Source organism: Neophocaena asiaeorientalis, unplaced genomic scaffold (genome assembly GCF_003031525.2).
Source record: "Neophocaena asiaeorientalis asiaeorientalis breed wild unplaced genomic scaffold, Neophocaena_asiaeorientalis_V1.1 scaffold220, whole genome shotgun sequence".
Taxonomy (NCBI): domain Eukaryota; kingdom Metazoa; phylum Chordata; class Mammalia; order Artiodactyla; family Phocoenidae; genus Neophocaena; species Neophocaena asiaeorientalis.
Window position 1 is genome coordinate 3,931,574 of NW_020174042.1, and position 18,632 is coordinate 3,950,205.

An 18,632-nucleotide genomic window follows, 5' to 3' on the forward strand; every position below is an offset into this window, starting at 1 on the left:
CAGCCCCGACCCTTTCAGCTCGCCCGTTCCCGCGTCGGGCCCAGGCCGGGAGCGCCCAAGTGCGCCGGGACCCACACAAAGAGAGCGGCATTCTCTACCGCCCTCGGGGCCCGCCCGCCGACCCCCTCTCCTTCCCACAAGACCTAGTTCCCAACACTACAAAACTGCACCTCATCCCACCGTCACAAGCCTCACGACTCCCCGAAGCCACCAGTACCGCAGCGCAGGCTGCAAACATACGCTCAGGGAAATGGCGGAGGTGGGGGGAGGGGAAACCCGGCAACGTTCCATCCCAGAACAGGCCAACCACCAAGCAGCCCCAACCGCCTCCCTCAAGTGGAGAAACTGGTCTCCGGCCCTCGCCCCCACGCGCCGCTCGCCCAGCCCCATTCCTCACCGGGCAAGGCTACCGTCCCTATGCCGCCGCGCCGCCTCAGCCGGTCGCAGCTAGACAGAGAACGAGCGTAGGCCCCCACCGCCCTCCCCGCGCTCTCCTACCCCGCCGCCGGGCCCGATAGGCTGCCCCAGCTACAGTGGTGGCGCGAGGGCGAAGCGATTGGCCCAAGGCCGCGTCAATCAAGGCGCTGGAGGAGGCGACAGCCCCGCCTCCCGCCGGCGCCTCCCTTCAGGCTGTAAGGCCGCTAAGGGCCCGAGAAAAACCAGACTTGGAAAAAGTCAGCGCAGCCTTTAGGGAGGCCAAACCCCTGCCCGAACCCATAATACCCAAGCCCCAATAACCCTAGTTACCTATGGGCCGCAAATAACCGGGAAGTAGAGAAGACGTCGACGTTGGTGCAGCAGAGAAACAGAGGATAATGGCGCCTGCAGTGCTTTCGCCCGTAGAGCCCTCCTCCTTTCTCGTTCGCGCACTCACTAGCTGGGGGGAGGGGGGAAACCTCTCGCGAGAACTAAAGGCTGTCCAGTTCACGCGCACAGGGAGGGGGCGGGTGAAGGGGCGTCTTCGGGGCCCTGAGGAGTCTTCAGAGTTTGGAGGAGGGGCGTGAGTGCGCGGCAAAACGGGCGGGAAGGAGCAAAAAAGGATTAGGGCGCGCGCCGTGGTGGTTCCTGTTCTCACAGTCGCGAGGCCCAGGAACCAGTGTTGCGCGAGGGGAAGGCGGGACGTCCAGGTCGGTGTTAGGCCCAGGCGAATGTCCCCGTTTCCACAGCCCGCATTCGCGTCTCCTTTCTTCCCCCGTGCTCCCCTCTCGCCCGGGCTGCGGGGCGAGTTGTGTGTAACGGGCCGCGGCGCCGTCAGGCGTGGCCTGGGCCGGAGGCGCAGCCGGAGGGTCGCGGCCCGCTATCCGCTGGCGGCTCGGGGTTCCGGGAATTGTTGGCCGTCCCGCTGGGCTGTGGCGGCGAGCCTCGGAGTCCGGGAGAACTCAGTCCCTTTGCTTCCGGCGCTGAGCCTGTACTCCCGGGGTCTTTACAGGGCTCTCCGTTCTGACGAAACCTTTTGTTTTTCCTTTCTTTTTCTTTCTTTCTTTTTTGTTAATGGGACCTGCGATACGAGTATTTTGTAGTGTCGGTGCTGCCGCTACGTGTGAAAAATTTCTGGAAGTATTGCTTTCATATCCTACAATGAATGCAAATCGCAAAATGCGTTGTAGACATCCGCTTTGCGTTCGTTCACCTCTTTAAAGCGCCCACCGTGTGTCAAGGTATTCGGCAGTGATTAAAACAGACTAAAACCCTCGCCCTCAGATATGTTACCGTTCTAGCGTGTTCAGTTTATACTTGCTTTGTGTGCGGTTACTTCTAAGGCCCCTGTGTCAGGCTTTGTTGGTTTCCTTTGTTAAGGCACTTAAGGTCACTCTGAATCGGTGACAAACCTGGGAAATTGCCAGTAAGTAGTACCCAGTATCCACATCCTGACTCAGCTCTCCAGCTCTCACCCATAACCCCAGACTTGTGTTCAAGCATAAAAATGTTATAATTTACATGGGATGTAAACCCACCGCTAGAATACACTTTTTTTTTGTAATTATGAATTTGTGCTGATTCATTCCGCTGTAACTTGATTTTCCTCTTGAATACTTTGCAAATTAGATGTAAACAGCATTTTAAAAAAATGTCTGATTTCCGCCATCTTTTATCTTTTACTTGCTTAATCAGGAAGAGAACTCTAGGAGGAACTGAGAACTTCATGAAGCACCAACATTTACTGGCTGGCAGGATAGTTAACAAATACTGTTAGAGCATACTGTCTGGGATTGTGGAGTTTTTAAAAGGCTCTTTGAGTTGTAATATTTTTTAATGGCCCCACCATGAAGAGTATCATAGTCTTGTTGGGAGGTAAAACTTAACTTGTGTTTGGTTTTACGATACATAGTTTGGATTTTTATTTAATGTTCAGCCAAGAAAATTGAGTGTATGAAGGGGCTGGGGATACTTGGATTGTAGAGATTTAATCTGCCAGTCAGGATTTGCAGCATTTAATTGAATCTGTCATTTAAAACCTGGGACACTTCACTAACACAGATAGGCACATATAGGGGTACTGTACTAATGATGTTTTCTTTCAAGCTAGTATTTCTGTTGCAACCATCATTTTCTGCCTTGATAAACAGTGATGATTGATGGGCAGGAATGCAAAGTAAGCAGCTTTATCTTAAGAACTTATTCCCAGTTTCACTGTCTTCTGACTGGACCCTAACTGCTGAAAGGTCTTATTTCTCTTTTCTAGGTGCCATTGTCAGGTTTTGTTTGTTTGTTTTTTTCTTTTTTCTTTTTCTACTTGTTTTCTTCCTTGCCTCTTTTAATTTGCTTTATAGGTTTACTGTTTAAATAACAAGAAAGTCTGTTTTTTCCACCATTTTCATTCAGGGACTTGCTAGCTTGAGGAAAGTCTGTCTTTTCACCATCCTTTCATTCTCTATTTTCAGCCAAACTGTTACATCTGTGCTCATTCAAGAACTTACCAACTTGGTTGATACATTGTGGCTCCTGTGTTGAGTAAATAATTGTATGATTATTTGGATTCCTGATGAATTTAGAGCTAGTATTACTTAGCTTGTGGGATTTACTTTAGATAAACTAATATAATTGAGATTGTACACAAGCAAGCTGGATGATTACTTAAAATTTTAAGTTTGTGCCAGACCTTGTGCTGGCAGTTTAATGCTTATTACAGTTCAGCTAGTAAATTGTGGTTAAGAAAAAGTTAAGGAACACGTCTAAGGTCACATAGCAGAAATGGGATTCAGACTCCTAAACCTATTCTCTGTCTTTTCCTTACATTAGGTTATGGAGGATCCACAAACAGCTCCACTCATTACTTCTTTCTGATTTCAGTCATTAAATATAAATTTTTTTCCCATAATTTTCAGAGTGCCTTCTCAAAATTCTGGGGTTACCTTAAACTCATCCCCAAGGAGTTAAAACACAGACTCACCTGTATTTTTTAGATGAAGACAGTGGAAACATGGACTGGTTATAACTTGAGTATTTGTTAGTGCTTTTAAGTCTTAGCTATTTATTGAATGCCACATACAATGTCCAAAAGGATGGTATCAATACTTCTGCCTCTTTTTCTATTTTTTAAAAAATTGAAATATGTGAGGCTGACTGAAAAGTAACATAAATCAAATTTGCCTAAGTCTTAGTGGCAAATGATAGAATTTTCTGACTCTATTCTCTTCTGCTCAGTTCCTGCAGTCAAGATTAGAATGTAGATTAGTGTGGTCAGCCAAGTTTAGCAAGCACAAGATGTAAATCAATTTTTAAAAAACATTTTTTTCATGATTATAAAATTAATGGAGATTAAGATGTATGTAGTTTTACATCTGACCTTTTCTCCTAACAGAATAAAAATATGAACATATTTTCATGTCATTAAATAGTACTTAAAAATGTTTTTTCAGAAGACTATTTCATGGATCCAATGTAATATATTTAATTAAAAAAAATTTTTTTTACTGTTGTTGAACATTTAGATTGTTCCTGTTTTTTTTCCAAACTGTAAAAGCACAGTGATAAACACTCTGGCACATAAAATCTTTGTCCTCATTTCTGATTATTTTCTTAAGATTAAGTTTTGAAATCATACAGTGTGAACATTTTTTAATGTACAATTTCAACAACGTATACTTTTTCATATTTTTTTCTTGGACAGTGATGTTCTTGAGGATCAGGGGCTGTTCTTTATGTATGAGCAGATGAGAAGTTGTGCTGCTATAGCAAACACCTCCCCTGAGTTGCTTCTACCTGCGGTGACTATGGTTACTCAGTTTCTCAAGAAAGGGAGGAACAAAAACCTTAGGAATTCTCTTGAAGAAGTAGATGCAAGTAATACAATTTACTAAATTATTAAGGGGCTCGGTTATTGAAACCCAGTCTAAACTTTGTAATCCCACATGATAATAGTTTTTCCATTTAATTAAAAAATTTAATAAGCTTTTCTTTTTTACCTGTAGGAAAAAAAAATCCTATTATATGTAGAAACATCTTATTGAAATTGTTTTTAACATGCAGTTGTGGGGAGTAAACCATGTTTCAGATCAATATGCCCTCCACTTTACTTACTTTGCTGTTAAATGAAGAATTCTATGTAGCAAATGTGCATTTAGTTATAACATTATTATAAAATTGTAGTATATCATGTAGCTCTGGAAGTGGAAATTTAAATCCTAGAAGGTAGTATTTGGAGAAAATTATTAATTAGAACTGCCACATGTTTATAGAACAATTTCACTGTGGTTCATTGAGCACTGTTTCTCAGAATTTGTCCCAACTATCATCTGAAAGGAGTTTTGTCACTTGCCGAATGCAACAACACAAACAAGGAAGTGCGTGTTTGAGATAACTACAAAATTAAAAAAATAAATGAATACATAAGCCTTAAAATATCAGTTTGTAATATTTAAAAATTTAAAAAAACTTTTATGTCATATTTTAGTAGAGTTATAGCAAAAGGAAAAGTACTTAATGATAACACTGTTTTGAAGCTGTTACAAAGATAGATGCAGTAGGTGATGTGTTTCTTTGATTTGACTTAGTAAAGGAAATAGAATATACTAGGTGAGCTTGTCGTTTAAATGAGATCTGAGAAAAGTCTGTTCATTGTAATAGTGTAGTGCTCTTATAGAATGGCCATTTATGAATGAGTTTTATAGTTTATATGCAAGTGGGTATATGTAAATGAGGGACTGGCTTTACTTTCTCTTTTAAGTCGAACAGGGTCTAGAAAATGATATAGAAATGGAGGTTAGCAGAATTTCGTTCTTCGTCTGCTACCATGTATGATCTGTATGTCTTAATCTTCATGCCTGTTACATTCTCACCCAAATGGATGACAATCCCTACCCTTTCTATCATAAATGACTATTTTGAGGTTTAGATAATATTACAGATGTAAAAGTATGTATTTTGAAAAAGTTAAAAATCTTACAAATAAGAGGTTTTAATTTTTATTAAACCTTTTTCTTCAGTTCTCTGTTTAAACAGCTGTACTGCTGGGATATAGAATTAACACCACTGAAATTCCTTTCTTTCATTTTCTATCCAGCCTTGACCTTTTCAGTTCACAATCAATCAGTCTTTCTTTTTTATTGGTTCCTTCATCCTCCTAGAAGTACTAACAGTATTAACTCCTACTGTTTAACAGGTTCAGGTAGAAAATAGCATTTGTGTTAAATGGCTGCATATAATAATTTAGGGGTATATACTGTATACACCGAGTAATTTATAGTACAAAACATTCTGCAAACAACTTAATTAATTGTGGCATTTATACTTGATAATTCATTTAAATAATTATAACTCTACTGAAAGTACACTGTCTTGATTTCAGTTTACTTAATGACTGTCATCTCATTACTACAACACCTCTGCCAATTAGACTAGGCCCATTTGCCAGTGCTGTAGTGTTTAAATTTTAGTGGAGAAAGTAAGGTAACTTACTATTGAATGAGCACACCTAAGAGCCTTGGATCTAGCTTAATTTTTGAGGTTAAAAAAATGACAACAGATGCGATAAAGTAGCACTTGGGAATCTTAGGTTATAGAAGTACAGATCTCTGTCTTGAGGATAAGATGTCACTCAGCTGTGGCCTCATAATATCATGCTTGGGGATTTTAACATGCCTTATTTTAATTAATTTCATGCTTCGATGTTATTTTGTTTTAGGGTCATCTTTTAAGCATGCAGCTGAACTTGGTTTTTTCAATTTGAGAGTATCTTTTAACAGGTGAGTTAATCTATGTTCATTATGATTGCTGATATATTTAGACTTATTTCTACCACCTTGTTTATTCTTTCTATTTATAGTGCTTGCCAGTTCCTTTTGTGCCTTCTTTTGGATTGTTTTCTTTATTCTGTGTTTTCCTCAGCAAGTTTGAAAATTAGTTATTAAATATCTGTCCTTTTGGTGTTTGTCTTCAGTATTTTTATTGAGGATATAATTTACATTCAGTAAAATTCATGTTCTTTTTTGTATATAGTTCTATGAGTTTTGACAAACATTAGTCACATCATCGCTGCCACCTGTTTCTATAGTGTTGCCTTTTCCATAATGCCATCTTGGACTCTTACAGTGTTTGTCTGGCTTCTTTTACTTAGCTTGCTGCATTTAACATTTGTCTTAGTCTATTTGGGCTATTGTGACAAAATAGCATAAACTGGGTGGTTGATAAACAACAGAGATTTATTTCTTTGGAGACTGGGAAGTCCAAGGTCAAGGTGATGGCAGATTTAGTGGGTGTCTGATGAGAACATGCTTCTTGGTTCTTAGATGACAGTCTTTTTACAGTAACCTCCCATGGCAGAAGGGGTAAGTAGCTGTGTGGAGACGTCTCTACTGTTTATTTATTTTTTTGTTATTGGGTTGTAAGTTTTTTTTTTAATATCTTTTCAAAATTCTGACTTTATTTTTATTTATTGATTTATTGATTTATTTTGGCCATGCTGCACGGCATGTGGGATCTTAGTTCCCCAACCAGGGATCGAACCCGTGTTCCCTGTAGTGGAAGCACAGAGTCTTAACCACTGGACTGCCAGGGAAGTCCCATGAGGGCTTCATTCTCATAATATAAACACTTCGCAAAGGCCCCATCTCCTAATGCCATCACATTGGGCATTAGGATTTCAACATATGAATTTTCTGAGTGATACCATCTGTAGCAATATTCATCCATGTTATTGCATCTATTAGTTTATTCCTTTCTATTACTGAATAGTATTCCATTGTAATGATGTACAACAATTTGTTAATCCATTCACCAGTTGAAGGACATGTGGGTTGTTTCTAGTTTTTTGGTGATTATGAAAAAAGCTGCTATAAATGTTCACATAGAGATTTTTTTTTTGTTTTTTTTTTGTTTTTTTTTTCACATAGAGATTTTTAATGAGTATACGTTTTCATTTCTCTTGAGTAAATACCTAGTAATGCTGGGTTGTATGGTGAGTTTAACTTTGTAAGAAAATGCTAAACTGTTTTCCTTCCTAAGAAACTGCTAAACTGTTTTTTAAAGTGGCTGTGTCATTTTGCTTTCCCACCAGCAATGTATGAGAATTCCAGTAGTTGGTATTGTCAGTTATTTTTTATTTTAGCTATGCTAATAGATGTGTAATATCACACTGTGATTTCAATTTTGCATTTTCTTAATGTCTTACTCGTTATCTGCATATCTTTTGGTGAAATGTCTATTCAAATCTTTTGTTCCTTTTAAAATTAGTTTGTCTTCCTATTGAATTTTAGAATTCTTTATATAGTCTGGATATAAGTCTTTTGTCAATTATGTATTTCTCCCAGTCTGTGGCTTGTCTTTGTGTGTGTTTGGCTTGTCTTTATACTCTTAACAGTGTCTTTCACAGAGCAGAATTTTAAAATTTTGGTGAAGCTCAGTTTATTAATTTCTTTTATGGATTATGCTTCTGGTGTTGTATCTAAGAACACTGTTAAGAAACCAAGATCACAAAGATTTTTCTCCTAACTTTTCTTCCCCTTTAAAAAAAATTGAGGTATAATTGACATATAACCTTTTAGTTTCAGGTATACAACATAATAATTTGATATTTGTATACGTTGCAAAATGATCACCACAGTAAATCCAGTTAACATCCATCACCACTTAGTTACAAAAAAATTTTTTTTCTTGTGATGAGAACTTTTAAGATCTACTCTCTTAGCAACTTTTAGATATGCAATATAGTATTTTAACTACAGTGACCATGCTGTACATTACATTTCCATGACTTACTGATTTTATAACTGGAAGTTTGTACCTTGTGACCCCCTGCACCCATTTTGCCCACCCCCACCCCTTACCTCTTGCGGCTACGAATCTGTTCTCTCTTATCTATGAGCTTGGTTTATTTTTTCTCCTAACTTTTCTTATAGATGTTTTATAGTTTTAGTTTTCACATTTAGGTCTGTGGTCCATTTAACTTTTATATATGATGTGAGGTATTGGTTGAGGTTCATAGTTTTGCATATGGATGCTCAGTTGTTTTAGCATCATTTGTTCAAAAGACTATCCTGTTTCCTTTGAAATGCCTTTGCAAAATCAATTGACTATATATGAATGGGTCTATTTTCTAGGCTGTCTTCTCTTCCCATTGACTGATATGTTAATCCTTTTGCCAATACTTCACTGTCTTGATTACTGTAGTTTATACTAAGTCTTGAACTCAGTGTGAGTCTCCAACTTTTTGTTTTCTGAAATTACCTTGGCTATTCTAGTTTCTTTGCCTTTCCATGTAAATCTTAGAATCAGCTTGCCATTTTTTTTTTTTTTGCGGTACGCGGGCCTCTCACTATCGTGGCCTCTCCCGTGGCGGAGCACAGGCTCCGGACGCGCAGGCTCAGCGGCCATGGCTCACGGGCCCAACCGCTCCGCGGCATGTGGGATCTTCCCGGACCGGGGCACGAACCCGTGTCCCCTGCATCGGCAGGCGGACTCTCAACCACTGCGCCACCGGGGAAGCCCCAGCTTGCCATTCTTTAAGAAAAAAAATGCTGGGATTTTGAATGGAATTGCATTGAATCTATATATCTGTTTGGGGAGAATTGAAACTTGATCATAGAGTCTTCAACACAGCATATCTCTTCATTTGTCTAGGTTGTCTTTGATTTCTTTCAACAGTATTTTGTAGTTTTCAGCATATACATCCTGCACATATTTTGTTAGATTTAAGTTTTGAGGGCTACTGTAAATTGTACTCTTTGTTCATTGCTCGTACAGTCAAGTCTCATTATTCCTCGTAGTTATGTTCTATATAAAGTCCCTGTGAACACTGAATTAGGGAATACTGAACTATTGTTCCTAGGGGAAAGACAAGGTTAGGTTCCTGTGAGCCTCTGGTCATGACATTTTCACCAACTGATTAGTACATAACCTTGTTTTATTTGTGTTTCTGTTTAAAGACACTTTATTCACTATATGTTGTTGATTCATTAACTGAACTTATGACCAGTGGCACTATAACTAATGCCTGAATGAAGCTTAATCTAACACACAGATTTTACATATGACACATCTCACACAGTTTTCTTATGCTTTGGAACACTAGACAGCGCTTCAGAAGTATGCTACGGGGCTGTTTTAAATAGTGAAATCATCAACAAAAAGCACAAAAGTGTGAAAATGTGGCACAAGAGCACAAAAAAGACACTTGCGTCTTGCTAACTCATTTATCAGGTGATATAGCTTCTTTGTACATTCTTTGGCATTTTTTCATAAACATTCATGTCATCTGCAAATAGAGGTAATTTTATTTTTTCCTTTTTTTCCTCCTCTACTTCCCTCTTGATTTTTCTCTCTTTCTAAAAAATTATGGTAAAAAACATATAACATAAATTTACCCTCTTATGTGGGATAGGGATGCCACAGTCTTAAATGTCTTAAAGAATCGTCTGATCAATCTTGTTTTTAGAGTACCCTTTACTTCCAGGCATACTTAGTATTGCCTTTTGTGGGTTCTGGGTTTTTATATCAGCCATTCTTAATGCCACCTTAGAATTCAATTTTCTAGTGTCTGCTAAATCATGTACTAATCTGTTTGCTTTCCAGTTTCCAAAATTTGTTGCCATTGTTTCTTCTCCCATTTTCTTTGTTCTTAGAATTTTATGGCTTTTAAAAAATCTATTATCTGAGTTTTGCGGGGATTATAAAAATGTTTTTTCAATCTTTCATTTTTACCCTTAAACACATAATTTTTATATTTTTCTTATAAAATAGTAAACATAATCAGAATCTCTATTATCCTCCTTGACAAAACATAATACCTTAACTTCCCTCTGAATTCTTTTTGTATTTTCTACATTTTTGTTACCTCAAATTTTAGATCCAGCTTGTTGAATCTTAAGATTTAAAAAAAAAAGATTTTTTTCTTTGTCCTTGATGTTTTACAGTTTACCATGCTATGTTTACAGGTTGATTTTTACACTTGTTGTTTAGCAGTATTGAGCTTTTACACCCTACAGAATCATATCTTTCTTGAATTTTAGAAAAATTTCAACCATTATTCTTTATTTTTTTATTATGAAAAAATTTCACTTTTATTTATATATATTTTTCTAGTTTTATTGAGAAATAATTGGCATACATCACCATATAAGTTTAAGGTGTATAGTATTTACATATACTGTGAAATGATTACTGCAACAGATTAAGCTAACATCCATCATCTCATATAGATATAAAGGTAATTGGGCTTCCCCAGTGGTGCAGTGGTTAAGAATCCACCTGCCAATGCAGGGGACACGGGTTCAAGCCCTGGTCCGGGAAGATCCCACATGCCACGGAGCAACTGAGCCCGTGTGCCACAACTACTGAGCCTGCACTCTAGAGCTCGTGAGCCACAACTTCTGAGCCCATGTGCCACAACTACTGAAGCCCACGCACCCAGAGCCTGTGCTCCAAAACAAGAGAAGCCGCTGTGATGAGAAGCCCGTGCACTGCAAGGAAGAGCAGCCACCGCTCACTGCAACTAGAGAAGGCCTGTGGGCAGCAACAAAGACCCAACACAGCCAAAAAAAAAAAGAAAAAGGAAAAGAAAAAATAAATTCTCCTTGTGATGAGAACTCTTAGGATCTAATGTCTTAACAACTTCCATATATATCGAACAGCAATGTTAACTACAGTCATCATGTTGTGCATTACATCCCTATTACTTGTTTATCTTATAATTGGAAATTTGTTCCTTTTGACCACCTTTAACCATTATCTTAAAAAAAAAACAAAACTGTTTCCTTCACCTCTTCTATTTTCTTCTGAAACTGTGATTACTTCAGTGTAGAAGCCTGTTTTCCCTACTTAGCCTTTTTCCCCCTTCTTTGCTTAATTTCTTAAATTTTCATACTCTGTTCTATGTAATTTCCAAAGTGTAAGTTTTTTCTTCATTTGTTTTTAGCCTTTTGTTTATCCCATCTACTGAGTTTTAAATTTCTGAGGCTGTTTCCCGTTTCTAAGATGTCCAATTGATACTTTTCATAAATGCCTGTTACTGTTTAATTATCATCTATTCTTCTTTAAGGATTAGTCCTACTTTTAAAGTGTATTTAGTATGCTCAAAGACATTTAAAAAATATTTAAGATTATTTTAAAAATACTTAAAATTCTTCATTTAAAAACAGATTTATCTAGGTATAAATTCTCCTGTTAGTTGTGTCTGCTGATGTGGCTTATGGTGGTGATTTTCCTTAAATATGTTATAATTTTGGTTTGAGAGCTCATGTTGGATAGAGGTTTTTCCCATGTGTGTTTTTCCCTTTTGTGTTTTTTTGGAGTTGCTTCAACCTGACCCTCTGGCTGGCATAACTCTAGATCAGCTGTGTCATTAGAGACTTGGGTTTTTATGTGAATAGCCTAGTTCTGGACCATGCTATATGTACTATACAAGTTATGTAGGCCTCATTTCCTTTCTTAGGTTATCTCTGTTTCCTCCATAGGCCATAGGTAGGTATTGAGTGGAAGATTTTTTTGGCCCAGTTCTAGCAAGTAGTCTGTTCTGGTCTTCTGACCTATAATTGGCACACTGGACCCTTAAACGTAAAGCCTTGGAGCTTTAGCCTGAAGTCTCCTTTTCCTGGTGGCTTTAAATCAGCACTAAAACTCTAGGTTTCTCCTCTGTTCCTAGCCCACAAGACTTTTTAAAAAATTAATTACTTATTTTTTATTTTTGGCTGAGTTGGTTCTTTGTTGTGTGCGGGCTTTTCTCTAGTTGCGGCGAGCGGGGGCTGCTCTTTGCTGAGGTACATGGGCTTGTCATTGCGGTGGCTTCTCTTGTTGTGGAGCATGGGCTCTAGGCACGTGGGCTTCAGTAGTTGTGGCTCGCAGGCTCTAGAGCACAGGCTCAGCAGTCATGGCCCACGGGCTTAGTTGCTCCATGGCATGTGGGATCTTCCTGGACCAGGGCTCAAACCTGTGTCCCCTGCATTGGCAGGCAGAGTCTTAACCACTGTGCCACCAGGGAAGCCCTGGCCCACAAGATTTTACTCTTTGTTATTGAGTGTAGCTATGTATTTAATGTTTTATCTAGTTTCTTGTATATCTTTCTAGAGGTCCTTTATGTATAAAGTAAATAAGAATGTGCTTATTTTCCTTTCTTTTGTACACAAAAGTTAGCACACTGTGTTTTGCTTTTTTTAGCCAGAAGGTAGAAAATATTTCCATTTGATAAATCAGAGGACTCATGTAGAGATTGTTGGTTTCTTTGTTAGAGACATGCCGATTTGACTCTGCATGGTTTATTTTTATCACTATGGGCAGGGACCTATCCTACTTTTGAATTTTTACATTGTTTTTCACATGTAATTTAAAAATTATATATCTGTACTCTCAATTATTTTCTTTGGTGTAAAGATTTATCAGTTTGGTAGTTATGACCTTCTTAATTCCTCCTTTAAAATGTTATTCTTGTATTCCTCACAATAACTAACTCTTCCTTTAAATTTTAACCATTTGTTAAATTAATAATGTGACCACTTGTTTAGGGTCACAGAGTTTGTAAGTGAAAGATAATTTGGCATCACACTTGCACTCTGAACCGCTAGATTATATACTGGCTCTCATTTGTTTTTTTATTTCTTTTTTTTTTTACACGATAAGAGGGTTTTACTTTTATTTATTTTATTTTTTATTTTTCTGCGGTACGTGGGCCTCTCACTGCTGTGGCCTCACCCATTGCGGAGCACAGGCTCTGGACGCGCAGGCCCAGCAGCCATGGCCCACGGGCCCAGCCGCTCTGCGGCATGTGGGATCTTCCTGGACCGGGGCACGAACCTGTGTTCCCCGGCATCGGCAGATGGACTCTCAACCACTGCGCCACCAGGGGAGCCCCGGGTTTTACTTTTAAATGATTATCAGTACACCAAATAACAACATGTAACAAATTCTTGATTTCTGTCTTCTAGTAATTTTTATTAAAAGATATTAAAAGCAGCCCAAACAATTATACTAGTGTATTCATTGTTCTAACCTTTAGCCAGAAAAGACTGTTTTAAGGCTGGATGCTGCTTAGTACAGGTTACAAATAACTATTTACTATTTTTTGATAGATAAATCCCCTGACCTTCACAAAGCTTTAGGGGAAAAAAAATTAATCCCTTCTTAAAAAATTAAAAACAAACAAACAAACAAAACTACATCTACAAAAGAAGAAGTCAGTATTGATATATATGTTGCTTTAGCTAAAAGATATGGGAAACCACACAATATATGCCTATTAAATTTTCTAAGAAGTGCAAGGTTAAAAAAATGAAATCTTTGGATAAGCTTTAAGTTTTTTTTTTTTTTTGCGATACGCGGGCCTCTCACTGCTGTGGCCTCTCCCGCTGTGGAGCACAGGCTCCGGACGCGCAGGCTCAGCGGCCATGGATCATGGGCCCAGCCGCTGCCGCGGCATGTGGGATCCTCCCGGACCGGGGCACGAACCCATGTCCCCTGCATCGGCAGGCGGACTCTCAACCACTGCGCCACCAGGGAAGCCCTTTAAGTTTTTAAAAGGGAGCTAGATTTGCTATTTTCCAAAAAGTGAGAGGACCTACTATATAATATACAGAGATAATTTAATGCCTTTTCACAAGAATGTAACTTGAGCTTTGTTAGAATTTCATTTTCCATGAAGGCATCTAAAATGCCAGTCCGTGGAACAGAGCTTCTTCCCCTATGCATTTATGCAATAGTTTTCATGGATCTCTGGCTAGATGTAGCAGACAAAGGCCAAGAGGTTATCTAGCACTTTCATCCCTGTTTTGCCAGAGGTAGATCTGGAGAATGGTCATCACCTGGGTCTCTTTTTCCACCCCAGTACTGCCCCTGCCATGGAATCCCAGAGCTCCAGCTTCTCTGGCTTTGAACCTTTCTCCCTCTGCAGTTGGTACTGTTCAATTTCAGTTTCAGCTACTTTGGTCTGCTTCAGCCTCAGGTTGCTTGTGGGCCTCGGACGCCTTTTGGGTGGCCTGCTTCTGCCCTGCAACCATTGCTGGGGCCTAAGTGAACAGCCTAAATGATTGGATTGCCACCTTGGGTCAGCTGATTTGTGCCTATGCTGGTGCTCTGCCCGCCATCTTCTCCTATCCTTTAATTTTCACAGTAGCCCTATGAAGTAAGTATAAAGGGAAGGAAACAAGCTAAGGTAGAGTGTCTGAGTTTCTCGTGGTAACTTGCTTTTGTTTATTTCATTCCAAACCTCATGTTTTTATTCTTTACTACCTCTACTCTACCCTGATTGATAATAGGAACCTTCAAACCATACCATCAAACTTTGCACTTATGAAAATAGGCCAGTGATTCTTTCTGCAGCTTCCTCTTATAACCCTTACTGCTTCTTGTCTTAGCTCTCAGGGCCATTTCTGAGCAATAGAGGTTACAAGTACTCCATTGAACAACCAGTTCCAAATCCCGTCCTCAAATCCTGTGCTTCTGTTCCAAATGGTAAGTTTTCTTACGGGCATGTTAAAACTTTTATAAATTCGAACTCTTAGATATCTTCATCTGTAGAAGGAAAAAATATACTTTTGTGAAAAAAGGTTAGTCTTTAGTGTTTGGCTACTTTTTTATCATACTGAGAAAATAAGAAGTATATTTACCTGATAGGACTGTTGAGAATTATTTAGCCAAACAAATAAGATGCTTTACATCAGCTCAGAATCTATTGTTACTTGTTATAATTTTATGGAATACAATGGTATAAGTTTTAATAGAGTATGAATTATAGATATAGGAAGGACCTTAGTAAATATTGTTTCCTAGCTAAATTTTAAATGATTAGAATCTGATTATTAACATAACTAATTACTACAGGTATTTCGTAGGTCTGACATTATGCTTTACAAATGTTAATCATGTAATCCTCACAACAACTGTGTTAGATAGGAGGTGGTACTGACATTTTATAGATGAAAAAATTAGGTTAGAGAAGTTAAGAAATTTATACTAGATCACAGAACTTATAGTTTGAAGAGCTAGCCTGAACAAACCTAGGTATATCTTGTCTCAAACCTTTTGCTTTTCTTATTTTACCATCTGATTACTTGTGGCATTTGAAGTTTTGCCATGTAGAAAGTCAAAGAATTATAAAGGTGCTGAAGAGAGAAAAATCTAAAAGTTTGATTACTCCTGTTTGTGCATTGTAGAGAATTATAGAAACTATATTTAGATGTACTGAATTACCATAATTTTTTTTTTGTTTTCAGGTAATAGATGCCTAATATTTCTTTTATATAAAAGAAATGAGTATAGCTAGTATTGCATTAAGAATTGAAACCTGGCTTTTAGCTACATGGCATGTTAAAGTGCCTTTAATGTGGCTGGAAGCTTGTATTAACTGGATCCAAGAAGAAAATGATAATGTTAATTTGAGTCAGGCACAAATGAATAAACAAGTGTTTGAGCAATGGCTCCTTACTGATCTGAGAGATTTGGAGTATCGTCTTTTACCTGATGGCATTTTAGAAGTTCCAAAAGGAGAACTGAATGGATATTTTGCTCTGCAGATTAATTCATTGGTTGATGTAAGTCAACCTGCGTATGCCCAGATACAAAAGTTGAGAGGAAAGAATACAACCAATGACCTAATTACAGCTGAAACACAAGTAACCCCAAAACCTTGGGAAGCAAAGCCTTCACGAATGTTGATGCTACAGCTTACTGATGGAATTGTGCAAATACAGGGGATGGAATATCAGTCTATTCCAGCTCTTCATAGTGATCTTCCTCCAGGTACAAAACTTTTGATTTATGGAAACATTTCTTTCCGTCTTGGTGTTCTCTTATTGAAACCAGAAAATGTGAAGGTGTTGGGAGGAGAAGTAGATGCTCTTTTAGAGGAATATGCCCAAGAAAAAGTTCTTGCAAGATTAATTGGGGAACCTGATCCTATAGTTCCAGTCATACCAAATAATTCTAACCAAAGCATCCCCAGAATTACAGATGTTCTGCATCCTGCGTTAGGACCTTCTGATGAAGAACTCTTGGCAAGTCTTAATGAAAACGATGAGCTTGCAGCAAATAATAACACCTCTTTGGAAAGAAGTTGTTTCAGCACAGGTAGTTCTTCAAATACTGTTCCCATCCGACAGTCAGATTTTGAACCAGGACTTATTATTTCTCCAATATCAAAGGAGAAACCACGAAACCAGTCTATGCTTTTTACTGATGAGGAATTAGATGACTTTTCATTGGAGGAGGCCTTGCTTTTAGAAGAAGCTGTCCAGAAAGAACAAACAGAGACCAAAGAATTACAGCCACTGACTTTGAACAGAACTACAGATGAAAGTATAGAGACATTTTCACATAGATCTAATACTCTGAATAATTTTTCTTTGATTTGCAAAAATGGAAATAATAATTGGAATGAAAAAAATTTATCTGAGCAAATAACTAATGAAGACAAATATTTTAGTTGTCCATCTGCTAGAGACCAAAACAGTAGTATTGTTTCAGTTAATCATAATGTACCCCTACCCCATAATTTTACAAATAAAGATAACAACTCAGAGACATATAATAAAATAAAACAAACCAGCAGTTCAGATGGACATTCCTTAAATAATAAAATATTAAACGGAGAGCTGGTCAATTATGTACCAAAAAGTTGTTCACACATTTCTAATAAAAATGAGCACCACTTACAGACTTGTTCTTCAAGATCATCAGAGAATAGCACTAATCTTTCTATCACCATGGATTTATATTCTCCACCTTTTATCTATTTGTCTGTTCTAATGGCCAGCAAACCAAAGGAAGTTACAACAGTGAAAGTCAAAGCATTTATTGTAACCTTAACTGGAAATCTCTCAAGTTCTGGTGGCATTTGGAGTATAACAGCAAAAATTTCTGATGGTACTGCATATCTAGATGTAGACTTTGTAGATGAAATACTTACTAGTCTGATAGGGTTTTCAGTACTAGAAATGAAACAGTTAAAAAAGGATCCTTGTAAATACCAAAAGTTCCTGGAAGGTTTGCAGAAATGTCAGAGAGATCTAATAGATTTGTGCTGTCTAATGACTATTTCATTGAATCCCTCCTTGTCTAAGGGAACGGTACTGGCATTACAAGATGTTAATGTGGAACACCTTGAGAACCTAAAGAGGCGAGTAAAGAAATAATTTACTAGCAAACAATTTAAAAAAACAAGGAAATATTTAGAATTGAATTTGTCCTTTTACTTTCACAAGTTTCTTTTTGTAAAAGGGGAAAAGGATTTCATAACTGATTTCAGTCTAATTTTAAAATGTTTAATTATGTTTGTGTATGTAAGTTTTTTAAATAAATTTTTTATAGTAACTGCTGAAGCAATTTGATGACCCACTGTTGTTGAGAAATTTTGTTTTCCACTTGTTATTTCACATAAGGTGACTGCTAAAGTACTGTATTGGTGTTTACTGATGAATCATACTGTTGAAAGTTAACAATTACAAATAGGTAGTTGAGTACTTCTAATGTGTAGAGTACCCCAAAAGATTTGTTTATATTATTAGGAAAAAATGTAAATCCAGTGGATTAGAATGTCAGACTCAGATACAAACTGTTTTGCTGGTTTTTGTTTTGCTGATTGGAAATATTTGTTATATTTAAAACAAATACTATCTTAACTAGATACCATTTCAGAGATTATATTGAATAGTTAAAAACCTTATTTTCAACGATAATCTATTATTATTAAGAAGATCCAGTAAGTATTTCATTTTTTTTTTCTGGATTAAAATAAGGTATTTACACATGTCTTTAGTTATTTCCTTTTTTTTAAAAAATTTATTTTATTTTATTTATTTTTGGCTGCGTTGGGTCTTTGTTGCTGCACGCGGGTTTTCTCTAGTTGTGGTGAGTGGGGGCTACTCTTCGTCGTGGTGCACAGGCTTCTCATTGCGGTGGCTTCTCGTTGTGGAGCATGGGCTCTAGGCGCGCGGGCTTCAGTAGTTGTGGCACGTGGGCTCAGTAGTTGTGGCTCGTGGGCTCCAGAGCACAGGCTCAGTAGTTGTGGCACATGGGCTTAGTTGCTCTGTGGCCTGTGGGATCTTCCTGGCCCAGGGCTCGAACCCGTGTCTCCTGCAGTGGCAGGCAGATTCTTAACCACTGCACTACCAGGGAAGTCCCAGTTATCTCCTTTCTGAATTAGGTGTACATGTAAGATCTTCCTTTAGTTTTGTTGGAAGTGCTGATTTCTTTTTTAGGGAGATTGTTCCCCC

At 38.1% G+C, this 18,632-nt stretch overlaps 2 protein-coding genes across 10 annotated transcripts in view; one reads left to right on the top strand and one right to left on the bottom strand.

The window, feature by feature from the left end:
* The window catches only part of HNRNPK (heterogeneous nuclear ribonucleoprotein K), a 12,375-nt gene extending 11,490 nt beyond the window's left edge, over positions 1 to 885 (bottom strand). For 4 of the 9 annotated variants that reach the window (XM_024753764.1, XM_024753761.1, XM_024753759.1 and 1 more), the window contains exon 1: positions 748 to 882. The gene's annotated coding sequence lies outside the window, so the exon portion shown is untranslated. Of the gene's footprint in view, positions 1 to 397; positions 491 to 747 lie in introns of those variants that run through there. The other 5 variants (XM_024753765.1, XM_024753760.1, XM_024753757.1 and 2 more) reach the window with 3 other exon arrangements.
* Positions 886 to 996: 111 nt separating this feature from the next.
* RMI1 (RecQ mediated genome instability 1) lies at positions 997 to 17,730 on the top strand. The gene is made up of 4 exons (XM_024753753.1): positions 997 to 1,127; positions 6,125 to 6,185; positions 14,778 to 14,874; positions 15,636 to 17,730. Exon 4 carries the CDS (start codon positions 15,672 to 15,674, stop codon positions 17,550 to 17,552), a length of 1,881 nt encoding a protein of 626 aa, XP_024609521.1. The 5' UTR covers positions 997 to 1,127; positions 6,125 to 6,185; positions 14,778 to 14,874; positions 15,636 to 15,671; the 3' UTR covers positions 17,553 to 17,730.
* The last annotated feature ends 902 nt before the right edge of the window (positions 17,731 to 18,632 follow it).